This window comes from Oryx dammah, unplaced genomic scaffold (assembly GCF_014754425.2).
Source record: "Oryx dammah isolate SB20612 unplaced genomic scaffold, SCBI_Odam_1.1 HiC_scaffold_27, whole genome shotgun sequence".
Classification (NCBI taxonomy): Eukaryota; Metazoa; Chordata; class Mammalia; order Artiodactyla; family Bovidae; genus Oryx; species Oryx dammah.
Genome location: NW_024070211.1, coordinates 13,733,952 through 13,753,166, shown reverse-complemented (window position 1 = coordinate 13,753,166; position 19,215 = coordinate 13,733,952). Strand labels below are relative to the sequence as shown.

At 51.1% G+C, this 19,215-nt stretch overlaps 2 protein-coding genes and 1 long non-coding RNA gene across 6 annotated transcripts in view; 1 reads left to right on the top strand and 2 right to left on the bottom strand.

The window, feature by feature from the left end:
- Positions 1-4,544: 4,544 nt before the first annotated feature.
- LOC120854186 lies at positions 4,545-8,092 on the bottom strand. The gene is made up of 2 exons (XR_005718919.1): positions 7,567-8,092; positions 4,545-5,412 (listed from the first exon to the last, which is right to left on the bottom strand). It is a non-coding gene; the product is annotated as an uncharacterized LOC120854186 (long non-coding RNA).
- On the top strand, positions 7,079-15,630 carry FABP3 (fatty acid binding protein 3). 2 transcript variants are annotated; one of them, XM_040227974.1, is made up of 5 exons: positions 7,079-7,245; positions 8,092-8,176; positions 11,666-11,838; positions 13,717-13,818; positions 15,313-15,630. In XM_040227974.1, exons 2-5 carry the CDS (start codon positions 8,104-8,106, stop codon positions 15,364-15,366), a joined length of 402 nt encoding a protein of 133 aa, XP_040083908.1. In that variant the 5' UTR covers positions 7,079-7,245; positions 8,092-8,103; the 3' UTR covers positions 15,367-15,630. The 2 variants fall into 2 exon arrangements, with proteins under 2 accessions (XP_040083908.1, XP_040083909.1); XM_040227975.1 differs by lacking the exon at positions 7,079-7,245 and adding an exon at positions 7,349-7,861.
- ZCCHC17 (zinc finger CCHC-type containing 17) overlaps positions 15,537-19,215 on the bottom strand; it is a 51,436-nt gene continuing 47,757 nt past the window's right edge. For 2 of the 3 annotated variants that reach the window (XM_040227973.1, XM_040227972.1), the window contains exon 8: positions 15,540-17,216. In XM_040227973.1, coding sequence (XP_040083907.1) covers positions 17,055-17,216 — 162 coding nt within the window. In that variant the 3' untranslated portion in view covers positions 15,540-17,054. Of the gene's footprint in view, positions 17,217-19,215 lie in introns of all 3 variants that reach the window. The other variant, XM_040227971.1, reaches the window with a different exon arrangement.

Below are 19,215 nucleotides of genomic sequence, written 5' to 3'. Positions count from 1 at the left end.
AGCAGACTGACGGCTGCCACAGCCTCACACGAGTGCCAGAAAACTCCTCCCTTAATATGAGTCAGATCGTGGTGCTGCCCTGCCCCCAAACCTTCAATGGTTTCCCATTCCTTCAGAAGAAAAGCCACTTCCTCCATGATGGGCAAGGCCTTCTCCTGCCTAGCCCTAAGCTATCCTCCCTTCCCAGATCAATCAGCAGGAAAACCTCACCCTTGTTTAACTCTCCCCATTTCCCCTGCTTTCCCAATTCCTCTCCCCTTATCCGGAAGACTCTGATGTATTTATCAAGAGCCAGCCCAAAGCGGGTACCATCTATGGGAAGCCTTCCCTGGCCCTACTGGCAGAATGAGTGGCTCCCTCCTGTGGTCTCTCATGGTCTGTGTACAGCCCACAGGAATAGTGACAGTCTTTCTGTATTGTCATAATCTGTAGATGCATCTACTTCTCCCATCTCTCAAGAATGAGAGTTAAGTCTGGGATATCTGTTGGTTGTCAGTGACCTGCACAGGCCCAGGCATCATGCCAGTGGCAGTCAAGTTCAATGAGTGAGAGAGAGAAGGATACAGGGTGTGAGTGTGTGTGTGTGGTGTATGTGGGTGCCCTGAGTTGGCTGAAGGCCCAGGCCAAGGAGACAAAGAGGACGCCTAGAAATAGCCCTATCCCAAGCCCCAGGCCAGGCCTGGTGCCCAGATAGACTGACCCTGAGTAAGGAGGTGGGGGCCCGGGATGGGTGGGTGGAGAGGTGTGGCTCTAGTGGGCTGTGGCCCTGCTGTCCTCTAGGGTCTGTAAGCCAAGGCAGATGGGCCCTGCCTGCCTGCTGTCAGGCGTCCTGGCGCTCGGATTTCAGTGACCGCCCCTTCAGCAACCAGCAAGTATTTCAGGCTGGGGCTAAACATCACCTGCTCCCTTGGCCCCACAACTTGTAGGGCAAAGGAGAAACTACCAGTCCATCCACTAAGGAGGGGCAGGGTTGGGGCAGAGATGCTGGGAAAGTTTGTCCCCTCATCCCTCTTGCCCCACCTCACCCTCTTCCCCACTTGGAAGTTCCCTTCCTGAACTACGGGCTGCCAAAGGTTGAAGGATTAAAGAGATCACCTGGCCCAACTCCTGCCATGGAGCTGGGGACACTGAAGGGAAAAGCCTGGCCCAAGGCTGCAGAGCAAGACAGGGCAAAGATGGCCGCAGGGAAAGGCGATGTGGAATAGCAGTTAAGCCACACAAAGTCTGATGCTGAAGCTGCAATACTTTGGCCACCTGATGCGAAGAGCTGATTCACTGGAAAAGACCCTGATGCTGAGAAAGACTGAAGGCAGGAGGAGAAGGGAGCAACAGAGGATGAGACAGTTGAGTTGAATGGCATCAGCAAATCAATGGACATGAGTTTGAGCAAACTCCGAGAGATGGTGAAGGACAGGGAAGCCTGGCGTGCTGCAGTTGATGGGGTCGCAGAGTCGGACACTACTGAGCGACTAAACAACAACATACAAACTCCAAAGAAAGTATGCCTGGGTCCAAATCCTCATTCTCATGTGTAAACGGGTGATGGAAACAATGCACCCACATCCCTGAATCGTCATTAGAGTTGTAAGAGCTGAAAGACAGAAAGTTGTTAAGTCCAGTGCTTGGCACTTAGTAAGGGCTGCACTGACTTTAGAGGTCATCTTCTGCACCACAGTTTACAGCATACAAAGCTTCTCAGCACCCACAGTCTTGTTTGCCCCTCCCAGCAACCCTGAAAGGTAGCTATTATGAGCCCCCTCACACAGAGAAGGAAACAGGCACCGACACGGACTGGCCAAGTTCACACAGCTGATATGTCTCAAGCGCCCACCAGCGGTCTTTCCATACCCAGCCCCCTGCCTCTGACAGTTCATACACTGGTTCATCAAACAGAGAAGGTGACATGGAGAGCCGGCCCTTGGCTCCTGACACCTCCCTGGGCTTGTCTTACCCCCGCACTGGATGACCCCAGTGCAGGGAAGACTAACGTGCTCATCTGACATCCCCCCTGCCTCTGATCCCAACCTTCTAATTCTTAGTCTTGCCACCACCCGCCCCAGAACGGGAAAACTCTCACTGTGGGCTCTGGTCCTGGTTGTCCCCGAGCCGACCCAGCCCTTCCGACATAAGTCTCTCTCCTTTTCCTGTCTAGTGTCTCTGTTCACTGGGGTGCTGCCCTTCACTGACCCTCAGCCAACCCCAGGATCCCAGGCCCCTAAAAAAAGGCCCAGCCAGGCTGACAGCCTTGGCTCTGTATCTGCTTCCTGGAACACGCCTGGCCCCAGACTCCCGAGGCCAACGGCAACTCCCTGCCAGGCCTCCTGCCATGGCCTGCCAGCTCTCCTCACCTAAGGACGCAATACAGCGGTTACACGTCTGCACCAACCAGGTTCCCTGGGCCTCCTGGAGCTGCTGAACCTTCCCAGAATCTTGGGCAAGCTACTCCTGAATGAAATGCACTCGAGGGAGTGACCACTGAACCACCTGTTTGGTGCCAGGTCACATGGCACTCGGACATGGCCCAGAGCTCAGGGTGGTGTGAGGTGCTCTTTTATAAGCACTAGTTTCACCTTTCTAATTATACTTTACCTAATCCAATCTTAATAATCTGTAATTTTTCAGAGGCACATTTTTCATCTGATAGAGGAGTAATCTGGGGAAGAAGCCAGGAGCAGCCCCAAGTCTGGGATCTGGTTTATTTCCTGGGAGCCTCCCTGTCCCCAGAGAGACTCAGGCTCCACCTATGTGTCCAAAAGGGCCCTTCTCCTCTGAGAGGACTTGGGCCCTACTCTACACCGGAAATGGCCCTCAGGAATGGAATGAGAAAATAAAGAGGCCAGGAGATGGGATACTCTGGCAGGAAGAGAGCCGAGAGCAGCAGGCGAGATGGGGGTGGGAGGGGGCTCTTCAAACAGAGAGAGCACTGACGAGGACAAGTGGCTGTCTTTGCTGGAAAAGGATCGTTTGTCTACTCTATAAAGCCTTGCCCGTCCCTGCACCAGGCCCTGTGGGCACAGCGGAGAGCCTTCACAGGGTTTCTGGCTTAATAGGAAGACAGTGTCTGTGCGTGCTACGTCGCTTCAGTCCTGTCCGACTCTTTGTGACTGTATGAACTGTATCCCGCCAGACTTCTCTGTCCATGGGATTCTCTAGGCAAGAATACTGAAGTGGGTTGCCGTGTCCTCCTCCAGGGGATCTTCCTGACCCAGGGATCGAACCTGAGTCTCTTATATCTCTGGCATTGGCAGGTGGGTTCTTTACCACTAGCGCCACCTGGAAAGCCCCAATAGGAAGACAGGTTCTGAAGCAAAAGGATCCCATGAAAGTAGGGTAAGTGCTATGACAGGGAGGTTTAGGGCTTCCTAGAGGCAAAGAGAGTTAAGCGTAAAAGCTGAAAAGTGAACAGGAATTAACTAAAAGAGCAGAGCCTGGGACTTCCTTGGTGGCCCAGTGGCTGAGACCCCACACTCCCAGTGCAGGGGCCTTGGTTCAATCCCTGGTCAGGGAACTAGATCCCTCATGCCGCAACTAAAAAAAAAAAAAAAAAAGATCCCACAGGCCACAATTAAGACTGAAGGTTTTGCATGCCGCAACTAAGACTGGGTGCAGCCAAATAAATAAAACTTGGGAAATAAAATAAAAAAGAGCAGGGCCTGGGATGGAAGAGTATTCTAGGCAGATAGCAAGCGAGAAACATGGCACCCCTTCAAGGCACAAAAAGGGCAGAGTGGCTGCTGTGTATGGGCACTGTGGGGCCTGCCTCTCCAAGCAGGCTGAGAAGAGAAATAATTAACCTTTGTAATTGCATTCCCAATCCTACCTTATCTTCCCAGAGTCCTTGGGAGGTCAGCTGGGTGGGGACTGCTTTTTGCAGATGGAGAAAGAGACCCAGCGAGATGGTGATCTGAGGCCACAGTTAGTAGATAAATAACAAGGGCAGGATAGGAATGCAAGCGAGTCTCACTCCTGAGACCCTAAAGCTGGGGAGGGAAACAGAGTCAATCACTCACTCATGCGTTCACTCACTCACTCCCTCAGTATTCAGTAGTCATTCATTCATGCCTACTATCTGCCAGGCATTCCCCTAGAGCAGCACTTGAGTAATAAATTAGACTCATGAAACAAATGAGAGAAGGCTAAAAGAGTTGGGCTGATTACACCAGCAACAGGGAGGACGGCCAGTTTCTGAGAAGGAAGAGTGATTGCCCTCCACCAGGAGCTGCATCCCATCCACCCCACCCCACCCAACCTTCCACAAGAAGAGCCATTGTTCTCCTTCCAGGGAGCACTCTGCCACAGGCAGCAGTTTCTCAAAAGCAAAGCAGTGTTGAGTAAACCTCTGTCATCTGCCATCATTTGTTCTCTCAGACCCACAGTATCTAGAACTCTAGGGGAACGAGGAAGCGATTTCCTAGTGGCAGAAAGAACACTCCATTCCTCCCACCGTGGCAGTGTCCCCCCACCACACTGTGAGTTCAGGGAGTGCACAGCTGTGGCTCTCCTGTTCCCCCTGGGTCCCCACTGAGCCCAGCACAGTGCTGGGCACAGGCAATGCTCAATGTATTGAGAGAGATAGCAAGGGAGAGATGAGGAAACTCCTCTGCAACATCTGAAGGCACTCAGTGACATCAGAGGAGAGAAATAGATATATTTGGATCCTCTCCTATGGGTCTCAAAGAGCCTTGGTTTATTCTTGAGCACTGCTGGGTCAACTGCCCTGGGGAGGAGACTCAGAAAGGAGAAGGGGTGAGGGGTCACCATTCATTGTTAGTGTGTATGAGGCTTACCATCTGTTATTTCTTTCCATCCTCATGACAATTCAGAAAAGTAGATGGCCTCCCTCCATTTGGGAGGAAAGGAGACTCAAAAGGGGGAAGGCACTAGTTCTGGGTCTCTAGCTAGTAAGTGGCAGGCTTGGGATTTAGAAGCCAGGCCTCTTCCCAAAGATACTGCTTCTGAACAGACCATGAACCAAGGCAGAGGTATGAGGGTGTGGAGGGAAAGGTTGTTCAAGACTTGATTTCATGGCAGGCAGAGGCAGAGAACCTCACCACCATAACTAGCCAAAGAGGAAAATTCCCAGTTATTGGGGGTGGGCTGAGGGTGGTCAGCATCCACAGACTTAGGCCCTGAAGGGGTAAAGGGAGGGTCTCCATATCCCTGGGTCACTGGAGCCTCCGAGCTCAGCTTCTTCGGCCTCTACCTCTCGCATCTCTCCTGTGCCAGCAGCACCTCCCCTAGCAGAGGCGTCCAGATGGCAGAGAGGGCCAGGGAACAGCTGAAGATGCTGAGTAGGCCTCCGCCGCCCGCCTTCCCATGGCCCCACAGATCATCCGGTGCTGCCGGCCCATCTCATTGGCTCTCTCCTGGTTACTCATCTCTCCTCTTCTCCATCTTTCCAGCCTGTGGTTGCTGTGGAAACGGAACAGTGACATCACTATAGGGCGAGGGCTGGGGTGGTGCTGCTCTTGGCAGGGACTGGTCCCTGCTGCCTGCCAGATGTTAAATCCACATCCGGATTTACCAAGGGAGACAAAACGAGGGGACAGGAAAGGGACAGGGCTCACACATTCCCGCCCCTTGTCTTGCTTTCCCCCAGTGTAGTGAGCACAAGAGGGCGGGGAGGATGCAGGTAATCAGAGAGATGAGGACAAGGCTGCACATATCTAAAAGGGAAGATAAGAGTAAGGAGACAGGGTGTGGCTTGGGAGTCAATGCCAGTGAGCCAGGTCTGAGCAGGGCGGGTGAAGATGGGGGTAGAGCTGTGAGAATAACGGGTCTGGGGTTTGTCTAGTTTCTCAAAGCACCGTGCTGCTCAGCTTAGACAGGGCTCACGAGAGGATGCAAAAGACTTCTGAAGATCTCTAGAGCTGCCCCCTCCTCACAGCTATAGCAGTTTCTAATCCTGTCTCATAAATAAGAAAACTGAGGATCAGAGAAGCAAAGCAATCTGCCTTGTGTGGCTCGGTAGGTCAGGAGCAGAGCTGAGAGCAGGTCTCAGGAATCCAGCACTAACCATGGAGATAATAATAATTATCCTATAATGGTGGTAACAGCAGCAGCATTGAACACTGATTCAGTCTATCCTGCTTAGCATTTAAGAGCCTCCAACACCTCTATGTAGTAAATACTGTCATTTCCCCCATTTTTGAGAGGAAGCTGAGATTCAGTGTGGCTTAAGTGAATTGCCCACATCCACACAGGTAGCACCCACTGGAATCAGAACTGGAACCCAGATCTATCTGCCAGGAGCTGCTCACCCACCCCAGCTCTCCAGCACTGCTTCATAAGGACCATGTAGGGAGAGCACTCTGGTCCCTGGCTCTCCAGCCACTCTGTGTCTGAGGGAGGAGGCGGCCCTGTGTCTAAAGGTTATGACCTTGAGTTGGAAACCAGCTCAATCCCCTCCTCCTCCTGCACCTGCTCCGGCAGTGAGGTCACTGGGGCTCTGTGCCCAGCCCTGAGGCCTGTCCCTGCAGCTTTGGCAGAAATATAGGCCCGCTCAGTTCTGGCAAGTGGACCTGTCCAACAGAACCAAGAACTTGGGGGAGAAAGGGCTCTTCCTCCCTGGCCTGCTTCCCAGAACGTTAGGGGAAGGGAGGCAGATGTTCTCCACTTCCACATAGAGAAGCAGAGGTCCAGGGAGGTGGCCCGCCACACTGTATGTGTGTGGCAGAGCTGGAGGGATCCCAGGGCTCCTAGGCCCCACCCTGTGGGTCTCCGCTGGCTCAAGTGCAGTTGGGCACCATTCCCTTCCGTTTTGCGTTTTCCTTCGTAAGTGTGTGTCATCTTCCCAGTTGTCTCTCCTGAGCCTAGCCCAGGGCCTGGCACAGTTGGATTAAAAAAAGGAATGGTTCCTCTAAACCTCAAGTCTGCTCCTCTGTAAAAGGGATAATAATAACACCTACTTCAGGAACTTGGTTTTAAAAGTTCAATCAGACAATGCACTTAAAGCCCCCAGCATGCAAAAAAACAACACAAGGTGGATCTTATTATTAAAAGTGCTTTGGAAACTGTAGTGTCAAACAAGGTAGATTAACGCCAGTCTCTGAAAGTGCAGGCTGCCTGTGGAAGGCTGCCTGCCGGTGGAAGGTCAAAGAAAGGACGGCAGCTGGGGGCCAGCGGCAGTCAGGCAGAACGGAGCTGTCCTTGAGCCTTGAAGAGCCGGCTGAAAGGACGGAATTTCGGAAGGAGAGTGAAGAGGCAACGGCCGACAGGAGCAAAGGCTCGGAGCTGTGCGCAGAGGTCAGAAAAGCCTGGCGCACGGGCAGGGTGGAGGGGGAGCTGGACAGCTGGGCGGAAAGGCGCGCGGTAGACATTCCGCAGGGAGGGGCGAGCACGTGTGGGGCAAACGCGGCGCGACGGACAGGGTCACGCTTTTGCCGGTGGCGAGCAGAGGGCACACGCTGCCCCCGGTGCCTCTCCCCGCCATCGGGCAGAGTGGGGAGCGGTGGGAGAGCACGGGGTCTGGGACCAGCTAGACCAGGCTCGCCATCTGGACTCCCCATTCACCGTCTCATTTCCTGCGAACTAGTCAGCCCCACGCTGAATTTTGGCTTCCCTCACCTGTAAAATGAAGATCGAGATGATGCCTGCGCCGCCAAGAGTCGGCCAGCGCTTTCCCGGCGTGGACATCATGCCCAAGGGCGAGTTTCCTTTCTCCTCTGGTCTCTCATCTTTGTTCTGACCCCAAGCTCGGAGAGGGACCAGGGGACGCATGTCGGTGGCCTGCGCCCCAGCTCGCGGGCACCGTGCCCCCAACTGCTTCCTTCTCAGATTCCGAAGAGCGCCTTGAGGCCAGGGAAGGGAGCAGGGCTTACCAGCCCGGGGCAGGGACTCGGAGCCCGGGACCCGCGCTGACGTAGGCAAACTGGGTGCCACCGGCTGCCACTTAGCCCCTGGAAGCATTGGGGGATGGGCGACCAGCCCCGGGGGAGAGAAGGCCTGCTTGGGGCTTCCTATTTCGGGCCCGGGGGTGTGGGCCACGCCCCGTCACGTGACACAGGGGCCTTTTAAAGCGGCAGCGCGGGCTGGGAGCTGCTGGTCCCGGAGTCCTTGTACGCGTTCTCTGTCGTCTCTTTCCCAACCTAGCCCAGCTTCACCATGGTGGACGCCTTCGTGGGTACCTGGAAGTTAGTGGACAGCAAGAATTTCGATGACTACATGAAGTCACTCGGTGAGGACGGCTCGGGATGCTGGACTTGGGATGGATGCTGTGCTGGGGAGGGGCTGGCCGCGTGCCCGATCGGAGCAGTTCTCTAGCCCTGGCTAGATCCTGTATGCCTGCTGCATCCCTCCTGGTCAAGGATGGGGCGCCAGGAGACGCGGAGAAGGTGGCAGCCTGGGCTAGGGCATGCGAGGCCTGTTGGGAGGGGGCTTTTTTTTTTTTTTTTGCCTCCCCGCGGCACATGTGGGATCTTGGTTCCCCAATCCAGGATGAACGGTTACCCCGCTGCAGTGGAAGCGCGGAGCCCCAACCACTGGACCGCCAGGGAATGCTGGGAGGGGACTTTAACGATCTGAACTTGGTCAGAGAAATTCGCAGGCAAGAAGGCGCCAAGGGGCAGCTGTGTCGGTCGATGTCGGGGCGGGGGGCGGGGGGGCCAGGGAGGCACTTTCGAGGAAGTAGGGCTTATGATCTGGAGGTAAGAGTGTGGGTAAAAGAGGAGCACTGATTGAAGGTGAGGAGGGAGGAAAAGAAAAGAAGCATGGGCAGTTTAGGAACTGGAAACTGAACCGTGAAAGGGAATAGAATGGATGGGAAGTGTCCTAAGGTCTAAAGTAGGTAGTCCCCAGGAGAAAGATGGAAGGGGGAACAGCTGTGAACAGGCTTTGAGGAGGAGGTAAGAAGAGCCTGCAGAGTTAGCAAGAACCTCGGTTCCTCTTTGTTGGGTTAGTTAGGGTAAAGGATTGTTGCTAGAGGTTACCCTTTCTCACCAACCAGCCTAATGGTAGGGTAGGGCAAGAGGCCCCATCATCAGCTGCAGCCCAAGGATAACTGCTCACTGGGGAAGTATCTGGTTAGGGGGTAAAGCAAAGAGGCCCGAAGCAAAGCCAAGAGCTAGTAACAGCAGGGAGGGTCTTTAGCCTAGGAGGGTGTGGTGCCAGGATGGAGGAGAATGAAGATTCAAAGAATCTTGCAGAGAAGGACTCCAGAGATCCCCATGCCTTGCTTCAACAGATGGAGAAGCCAAGATCCAGAAAGAGTAGAAACTTGTCAAATCAACTCCACAGCAGAGCTGATGTGAACCTAGATTTCTAAATCCCAACAACTCAGAGCAGTTCCCACTATAGGCCCTGGGGGTGGGAATAATAAGAACTGCTTAATTCATCATTGACCTTAGCCCTTCCCCTTCTGATACGGGCTAGAGAAGGTCATATCCCTTCTCTGGAATCTCCAACTATGAGATTATCCCAGATCCCCAAGCTGGGATGGGGAAAACTGGAATGTTCATGGTTGAGGTAGGTTCCATGCCTTCCTCCCAGCGGACAGCTGGATTACAGCAGTTAACCAAGGAGGGAGGGAGTTGGGGCTCGACCCCAGGCACTTCCCACCTGTTCCTGACCCCTGAAATAAGCACAAGTGTTGATTTTTGAGGCCAAAGTGCTCAACTGCCCCTCTATGCTAAGCACTATGCCCAATGACTCCAGGAAGGCAATAATTCTTAGAGAAGTAGGAGGCCCAGGGCAGTTGTTAGGGAAGATGGGATGCCCAGAGCTAGCTCCACACCCCCAATCTCCAGTCTCTCCTAGCAGACAGAACTGAAGACCTAGGTCCCTGAAGTGAGTTGCACCATCCTTAGCACCCTTGCTCCCTTATTTTGCCCAACTTGGGTTAGGTCTGAGAATCCACCCAGTCTATTTGTTGTACAGATGGAAAAAAATGAGAGGCCAAAGGGGAGAAAAGACCCTCCTCAGCTCTCAGTAAATAGCTTCAGCTTCATTTCTAAGTGGAATCTATCTCTTCCCAGGTCTCCTAATTCTGTAACTTGCTCTTAGCTCAGTCCCTCACTGACTCCACAGTGCCTTCCTTCCTCAAACACTCCACACCTCTGGGTAGGTCCTAAGTAAACAGAGCTCCTTGCACAGTGACAAGGTCCTGCTCTGTGCTGGGGAGTGGGATTAGCCTGACTCACTCTGATAACAGGTGCGTGATCAGTCGTGTCCGACTCTGTGGCCCCATGGACTGTAGCCCACCAGACTCCTCTGTCCTTGGGATTTTCCAGGCAAGAATACTGGAGTGGATTGCCATTTCCTTTTTCAGGGGATCTTCCTGACCCGGGGATTGAACCTGCATCTCTTGCATCTTCTGCATTAGCAGGCAAATTGTTTACCATGCGCCACCTGGGAAGCCCCTGATAACAGGGGGCAAGGCCAAATCCCTCAGTGGCCAGGCAGGGTGGGCCAGCAGCAGCACAGCTGCAAAGGGTGCCTGAGCCTCTCTCATGTTAAACCAAAAGTTCTCGGAGGACGAAGAGGCCCAGCCTAGTCAGTGTCAGTTAGTGCTGCCAAGGGGCACACTTGGTGGGCTCAGGACCTCGATGAAGTGCATGCTGGGAGACAAGGTGGCCCAAGAGGAATAGTGCAGTTTTGGAGCCTAAATTCAAATTTAGATAAACCACTCATCCTTTCACTTTGGACAAGTCACTTCACTCTCAAAGCCTCGTTTGTAAATTGGGGATAATAAAGCCAACTGTTCAGGGCCCTTATAAATATTAAGTAAAACCACCCATGAAGCCAGGCATATCCAGGGACTTTCCACCCACCACCTCACCAAAGCCTCTGCCTTTGGAGAACAGCTCAGCAGAGACTGGTGGAAGGGGAAGTTGGAGGCAAAAGCTATCAGGGAAACCATGACCTGCAGGGCTCTTTGTTGCACGCTTTCTTGCAGCATTGGGGAAGCCTTGCTGAGGCCCAGAGGGGAGTCCCCACAGGAGACCTGGACTGGAGGTCTGACTGCCTACCACTTCAGGCCTCGCCTAAAACTGAAGAGACCAACACTCCCTCCTGCCTACCTCCCAGATTATGGATAAGAGGTTTTGAAAATGTCTTTGTTATCATTTATGGGGGATGAGCACCAGTGCATCTCAGAGCAAAAACTTTCAGAAGTGGAAAATCCTTGTCCATAGGTTCCAGAAGGCAAAGTCCCCATTTCTTTTCTTTCTCCCTCAGCCTGTGCCTGGAAAGCTGCTCAGGTGGCCAGGACGAGAGCATTGGGCTCCAGCCTTTTTAGCTGAGCAGTAAAGTGAGCTCTGCAGTCAAACATTCTGGATTTGAATTCCAGATTTGTGACCCTGGGCTTCAGCTCACTCTCAGTTTTTGCATCTGTAGAGATACTAGCATCAATCCTGCAGAACTGAAAGACTTACATGTGTAGTTTTTACCATGCAGGAGGCACTTAATAGTAGCTTATTCTACTCTCAGCTCTGCCACTAACTTGCTGTGAGGCACACTTGTCCATTTTCTCACATCTCACGGAATCAGTAATGTCTCTACTGCACAGAGCTAATGGGAAAAACTGAATTACAAAAAGCCATGTAACATCTTTGAAACTTCTCACCTGCCTCTTCTCCTTTCCCCACATTCTGGTCTGAGTTGGCCACTGAGCCCCTTGTATTTCGCCTCTCGCTCCAGCTCATGCTCATACCCTTCCCTCTGCCCTCAGGTGTCGGTTTTGCTACCAGGCAGGTAGCCAATATGACCAAGCCTACCACAATCATCGAAGTGAATGGGGACACAGTCATCATAAAAACACAAAGCACCTTCAAGAACACAGAGATCAGCTTCAAGTTGGGAGTCGAGTTTGATGAGACCACGGCAGATGACAGGAAGGTCAAGGTGAGTTGAGGAAGGGGCCGTGGGGGATGGAAGGCCCTGAAGGGGAATAGGGCAGCACCCTATTGTTGCACCTTGAGGGGTGGGCTGTTGTGGGGGACTGAAGCCTGCCTGTGGAGTGCTGGGATGTCCCAAGTGCTAAAGGCATGACTCCTGTCCTCTTGTTCTCTTCCCTGTCTTCTTGGGAAGCATCTACCTGTTGCCTGCACAGAGCCAGGATATTCTGACCTCAGCATCTACACCAGCTCCAGCTGGGTGACCTTGCACATGGCATGCAACTGCTCTGGCGTTCCTTCCCCTTCCATAGATGGCGGGGAAGTTATGTGGACATGGCTGTGACCTCAAGTACTTTAGGAACAATGCCCAGAAGTCAGGGTCCTCAACTGAACAGGTGATCCTGGCCTCCAGGAGCCAAGGATACAGCTGAGGACAAGAGGTGGAGACCTACTCAGATACTTCTTCAGCCTCCACCTCCCGGGTTTAGTCAGTGACCCTGAGAAACCATTTCTAGTGCTGCCAGCCTACAGGGAAGAAAGGTTATCTTCTGGATGAAGCATTGTCTTTGGTGTGTTTGTAGTATCTTCTCGCCAAGCCCCCACCCCTCTCCTTCCAGGGAGGAAGAGGACATCTACATCCAGTCTCAGGACTTCTTGGCAGCTTGTCTGCAGGTGGCTGTCTTGGCTGCTTGCCTCAGGCCTCCCAGCCCCTGAGCCAGGCATAGGCGAGAGAACAAAGGGGTTTTGCCCTCAACAAGGTGTTCCTCTAGCAGCACCTTTCCACTAGACCCTATCTCTTCCTCACAGTTGCCCCCGAGGACAGGAGAGGGTCTAGTATCCTCCCTGTGGAGGAAGCTGGAGCCCAGCCCAGGATCACACAGGAAGCTGGCAGCATAGAGGAGATGGTACCCCAAAATCACAGCCCACCTTGGAAAGAAGTGCTTACCCCACCATATACCTTCACCTCCTTGAGCTAGCCTATCTTCTTGAAGGGCAAGAACCCCAATTAAACACAATAGTAGCTCTCTGGGATGCCTTGGCTAAAAATAACTTGCTCTGAATGGACCAAAAACTAGAGGAATGGGAATGAGGAGGAAGTGGGTGGTAAGGGTGCACACCTACCACCCCTCTAGCCCCAAACACATACACACAGCCTCTTTAGATCTGCTAGTCCGTCAGGGTCCCCCAGCCTGGCTTAAAGCCCCCAAATTTCTAGAGACCTGGGAAGAGTTGCCAGCTGAGAGCCAGCTGATGTAGGCTGGCAGCACCCAGAAGACGAAGTGGACATTTGACCAGGGCTGTGAAACACCCCAAGGGCACCCAGTCCCAGGACCTGGCAGTTGATGCTCACTTATCAGCTGGAGGGGAGAGGCCACATGATATGGACCAGGGGCACAGGAATACAGACGGCACAGTCTAATTTCCCAATACCTCGCAATCCCCAAGGTTCTTTTAGACACTATGTGTGATCACCACCAGGGAGTCTCAGGATTATTCCTCCTCACCGGTCTTTCCCAGGGATTAGGCTGGTACCCGTCTCCTGTATCTTAGAGGGACTGGGGCTGTGGGCATCACCCAGGATATGGGATAAGTGCCCATCTTGAAGGCTGGTGGCACTTCTCAGAGCCAGGCTGTCTGACTCCACTGTACTGCCTGCTTCTCCCTTCTTGCCCAACAGTTGAAGGCCCCCCTTCCAGCCAAGCAGGAGTGGTGAACTAGATGTCTCATGGGATTAGGTTGGAGGTGGGCTGGCTGAGTTCTGGTTCTCACACCATCGATAGTTTGCGTTAGAGGCTGAGTCCTTTGTGGCCCCAGTGACCAGACCTCCTCTTGCCCCTCAACCCTAGCTCAGATCTCAGCTCAGGCCTCTACCCTCTTCCCACAGTCCATCGTGACACTGGATGGGGGCAAACTTGTCCACGTGCAAAAGTGGAATGGACAAGAGACATCACTTGTGCGGGAAATAGTTGACGGGAAACTCATTCTGGTAAGATGGATTAACTTTGAAGCCTTACCCAATTGGTTTCTATTGTCCCTTCAACCAAGCCTATTGTGCAAAGCCAAGGTCATGCCTTGTGACCAACAGAGGGTGGAGGCAGGCCTGGGTGGTATTAGGACTCAATACTGTGGCTTTGGGCTTTGTACACGCCTCTGCATAAATCTCAGCTTATAGGGTGCATGATTTTGGACAAGTCACCTTCTCCAAGTCCAACTGTAAAGTGGGTGCTAATAACGACAACCTTGTAGGACTGCTGGGAAGTCTGAAGGAGAGAGTGGTTGCAGAGCACAGAGTCTCCCTGGTGTGGGAGGACTACAGTAGGCACACTCTACAGCCTTCATTTCATCCTCTGCATGGGCCCACTGCCTTGCCCAGGGAGAGGTAGAAAGCACAGCCAAATGTGATTCCAGCCCTGTAGGAAAGGCTCCCATCTCCTAACCCTTTGGGCAGGGACAGGCTGGTGATGGGTTGGGCTCTGACAGCACAGTCCTTTCTACTTCATTCCAGGCTCACTCACCTCCTCTGACTGCTTTCCATGGCTGGCCTATTGCAAGTATCTGACTAACGCCTGGGTTGAAAGCAACAACCAGGCGTTGCTTTCTGTCTAAGGACCTCACTCAAAGAATGTAGCCTTGACTGAACACCCCCAAGGGTAGAGACAGCAGTCACTTGAGGTCTCTGCCTCCTTATTCTGTAGGGTCTCAGGTTTTCACCTCAGCATCTTCATTGCAGACCTTCTTGGGTCAGTGTAGCCTGCTCACTGCATTCTTGCCCTCCCACAGGGCAGGGGTCCCTACAGTTTACAATGAGGTACCTGGCTCTGGTGGGAATGTGATATACAGGACCAAATACTCGCTGAGCAATCAGGCTATGGTGAAACCACGGGCCTGGCTGGATGATGCCTGGAAGGATGATGGGGGCTTTGGCCTCTGGCCCTGGGTTAGGGAAAGAATGGAGAATGGTGGCCTAAGATAGTCCTTTCCCAAGAGTCTCTGGACATTTTTATTCACCTTTTTATCTACTATGTGCCAGGCACCTTCTTAGGCACTAAGGATGGAAAGGAATGGTACAAGGGAAAGAGAAATACTCTGGGAACTTGACCAAGTTGCTTCCTCCCTGAAAGCTCATTTTCCCAAATCTCTGCAAGAGGAATTACAATACCTAACTTAAAGACTTGGGTGGATTCCCTGGCAGTCCAGTGCTTAGGACTCAGCACTTTCACTGCCGTGTTCCAGGTTCAATCCCTGGTATTGAACTAAGATCCTGCAAGTCACGTGGCACAGCCAAAAAAAAAAAAAGAAAAGAAAGACTTGGTATATGCATTAGGAAAAAAAAGTCTGTCAGGAACCTGGCACATAGTAGGTAGGCAGTAAATGAAAATTATTATCATGAAGTAGTAGAGGGCTCTCCCCATCAGAATGGAGTGTTCCCAGTACCTTCCATGCCCATGCCCTTGCCCTAATCTGACTGTCTTTTTTCCAGACACTCACCCATGGCAGTGCAGTTTGCACTCGTACTTACGAGAAAGAGGCATGACCTGCCCTCTCCTTCCACTGACTGCTCTTCTGCCAGTTGGCTACTCCTGGACTCGGCACCAGATTGCCTCATTTTTCTCCTCTGGCATTTTGTATAAATCTACCTTGACTGGGGAAATTCTCCTGGGGTCAGGTGGAACCAGCCTGGATCCAGTTCCATTCTCATTGTGTCTGTTTGTTTTTTTAACTGCATCCAAAGGGTGCTCTGAGGTCAATAAAGCAGAGCCAAGGCCACCCAGTTGCCTTTCTGCCTTTGGTGACATGATTCTGGGATTCTCAGTTTCTGTGTGTGTCAGACAGTAGGCTGAAAAGACTGCTACTCAGGAAGCAGCACTGGATGAGAGACTGAAATGGACAGTCTCAGGGACAGTGACAGCTGATCACCTTACACGTACAAAAAATAAAACAGCTGTACCTACATCCTGCCTTCACAGTGGCCCCTCCCTAAGTCCAAATGAGCTAGTCCAACCTGGAATAATCACTCAGGGACAGGACTTCTGAACCATCACCCCTGGCCCATCCTGCACTGAATGCCAGTGGGTCTGGACAGTTGCTCTTCTCTGTGGAATGCTGTGGACTCTCTTCAGAACACACGATCCAAGCTTGTGCCAGTGGTGGTGGGAGAAAATACCCACTGGCCAAGATGACTGCTGAGCTTCTGCACATGTGCCAGGCCATTTTCATGGTTACAAATTCTTACTGGTTCTCCAGTCAGCCCTAGGGGAGAGGTCATCTGATCATTACAGAAGTGAGGGCTTATAAGTGATCTCCTAAGAAGGCTGTGACCTGCTAGTGCCTCTGGCTCTGTACCTTAGCTGGGCCGCTCTCCAAGGTCTAAAGTGACATATTAAATGTTTTCCTGTCACCTAATGCAGCCTCAGTGACTTTTAAGTCTGTAAGTTTACAGGAAGAGGGATTATACTAATAAGGACTCTCAGTAAGTTTAAAACTAGACACACTTCCATTTAGTACCAGGATTTTAAGCAGAAACCTGAAATGGAACCAACTGACTCACACTGTAGTAAATACAAAGTAAAGCAATGATTTCGGCTTGAACTGTCTGGTTCAGTGGTCTGATGGAATGTCACAAACAAGCTAAGTCACTGCAAACAATGTTTTTCTGGCTGTGACCACTGGCTGTCACTTCTAACATAGCAGAATCATGTTGGGGGGATGGAAAAAGTGAGCACCACTCCTTACCATGTTCTCCCTCATACTGCCAATCTCCCTCCGCCCGTGTGCTGGATGTCACAGAGACTATCCACCAATCAGGCCAGGGTAGGCAGGCCAATAGGTAGGGGCCAATCACTCTGTTCAACTATAGCCAGACTCACCCCCACAGCAGTTCCTGTGGCTCTAGCCTGGACTCCTGTACAGGAATCTGGCTCTGGCAGTGGCAGCTGGAGAGGGTAATACGACCTCCTGCTGAATGAAGCTGGGTGAATGAATTGGGTGAGCTGCAGGGGTAAACTTGCAAAGGGACCAAGAGTGATAAGGGAACAACTCATTCAGGCAGATGCTTTTGATACCTAACTCCCAGACTTGCCTGTGGCACAAGGGGACGCCATCTCCCGTGGGAGAGAAGAGGGTGGGAGGCCATATTCTCACTACTGAGTCTTTCTGAGAGCCAAGGCTTCAAAGCACAGGCTCCGGATTCCTTCTCTCAGCCACCCTCTCTACGCTCCATTCTCACTCCTTGTGCTTCTTCTTGTGCTTCTTCTTCTTTTTCTTCTTCTTTGCTGCCTTGCTGTCCTTTGATGTGTGCCTTGCCCTCTTGCCTGTATCACTCTCAGAGTCTGAGCTGTCAGAGTCAGATGACTTCCTGTCTCTATGTTTCTTTTTCTTCTTTTCCTGAAAAAAAAAATTAAGAACTCAACATTATATATGTGTATTTGCTTTAAAAAAACATGGCATGTAATCATTAGGGGATAACAATAAATTAGAAAACATTCATAATAAAATAAACTACATCTTTAAGTATTAACAAGAAAAAGTGCTCAAAACAAAGGGAAAAGGATCAAGTCATAATGCAGTATGTACTCTAAGTTCCAAGGTATATAACATATATACATACCATATGTAATATACATTTACACATATAAACTATAATATTTTGCACAGTAAATTATTATACACATATTTAACATACTTGAATATACTTAAAATCACAGAAAACAGTGAAAAGGACACAAACAGGCAACAAGTGTTAGCTCGGGAATGAACTGAATACAGGGAAGCTGGGGCCCTTCACTGTCCTTTTTCCTTTTTTTTAAATAAGCATTTACTACTTTCATTTTTAAAAAGCACAAGATATTAATGCTGAAAGTCAAGTCCTTAGAGATCACCTGGTCTCTCAAGAGACAGTACCGCACACGTCCGAGAATACGAGAATAATAGATTGAGGACTCCTGACTCCCAGGCTGGTTTCTATCAGACCCAGCTGCCGGGGGAAATAACAGCCATCAATTAATAAGGCCCTACCTGCTGCCCTTGAATATTTATCATCTCTAACTTTCACAACCAACCTTATAAGAGTAAACTGATATAGAATTTTCTCAACACTCCACCCACCCCACCATGCTGCCAAATTAACAGCACAAATGCACACAAAGAATGAGACACAGACCCGTGGGCTTCTGTAGGATACTCAGAGCAGTTTTTAAGCATTGCATAAACCTTTTCCTTGGATTGCAAATGCTTATATTGCCTTGGTAAGGTTCCTAAGAGATTATGGGAGGAAAAAAGAGTAGACGAGGACAAGGCTGCTGCCCCTCCCATAGGCTTCCAGTCAGCATTCTGAGAGCTGTTAAGTCTGCCTGATAGACCAGGTCTTGGGAGCTGGCTGTGAGAAAACAGTGGACCAAACACAGAACCAGGTGTTACACCCAGACTTGAATTCTAGCTTTAACACTTACACTACTCTCATGTAACCTTGGGCAAGTCATTTTACCTCAGGGTGGCCTAGTCTCCTCAAATGTAAAACAGAGATAAGACCAGCACCTATGTCACACGGCCATGATGAAGATTTAAAGAGACAGCATCTGTGGCTGGAAAAGCTGAAAACCACTTGCCCCTGATCACATAGGCAGGGTTGGGATCTGCATATAGATCATTTGACTGGAAATCTCAATTTTTCTCTGTAGCTCATGGCCCCTCTTCCTGTACAGTAATGGGAGGCCTCATGGTAAATGGTGGTCAGAACAACAATTTTGGAACAAGATGGAATTAGGCTCAGATTTCAACTCTGCCACTTACTATGTGACTTAGAACAGAAGACTTAACTTTTTTGAACTTAAGTTTTCTTTTCAGTAAACTACAAATAATAAATACCCACTTCAAAAGATGCTATGAGGATTAACATGGTAAGAACTGCCATTAACTATAGCACCTGATACACAGTAAGTACTCAGTGATAGCCAGAAGTATCATACTGTTAGAGAATTCCCAGGATGTTCTGACAGTCTGGCCAAGGATCTACAGCAGATAAGTCAAAGTTCTGAGAGAAAATTAAACCAAAATTCTTTCTTGGAGTCTCCAGTGAAGCAGAAAGAGGGGAAGCTTGCCAGGCCCATGTTACCAGGCTGTAGGAACCATCGCTGGGAGAAGCTGAGAGTTGGCAGATCCATGATTTGGCTTATGGTGTTGCAATCTCCTGGATGGCAAGATCATGGATGCCAATCACAAGCTATATGGGCTTGGCAGCCTTGTCAGTTTCTGCCCCTCAGATAGGACAGAGTCCTGGAAAAGTAAATAAGCAAGTGCAGAGGCTGGCACCAATTCCCCCAAGCCTGGCCCACCCTGGATAAATAAATGAGAAAGGGTAGTAATAATACTACTTTACAACCAAATA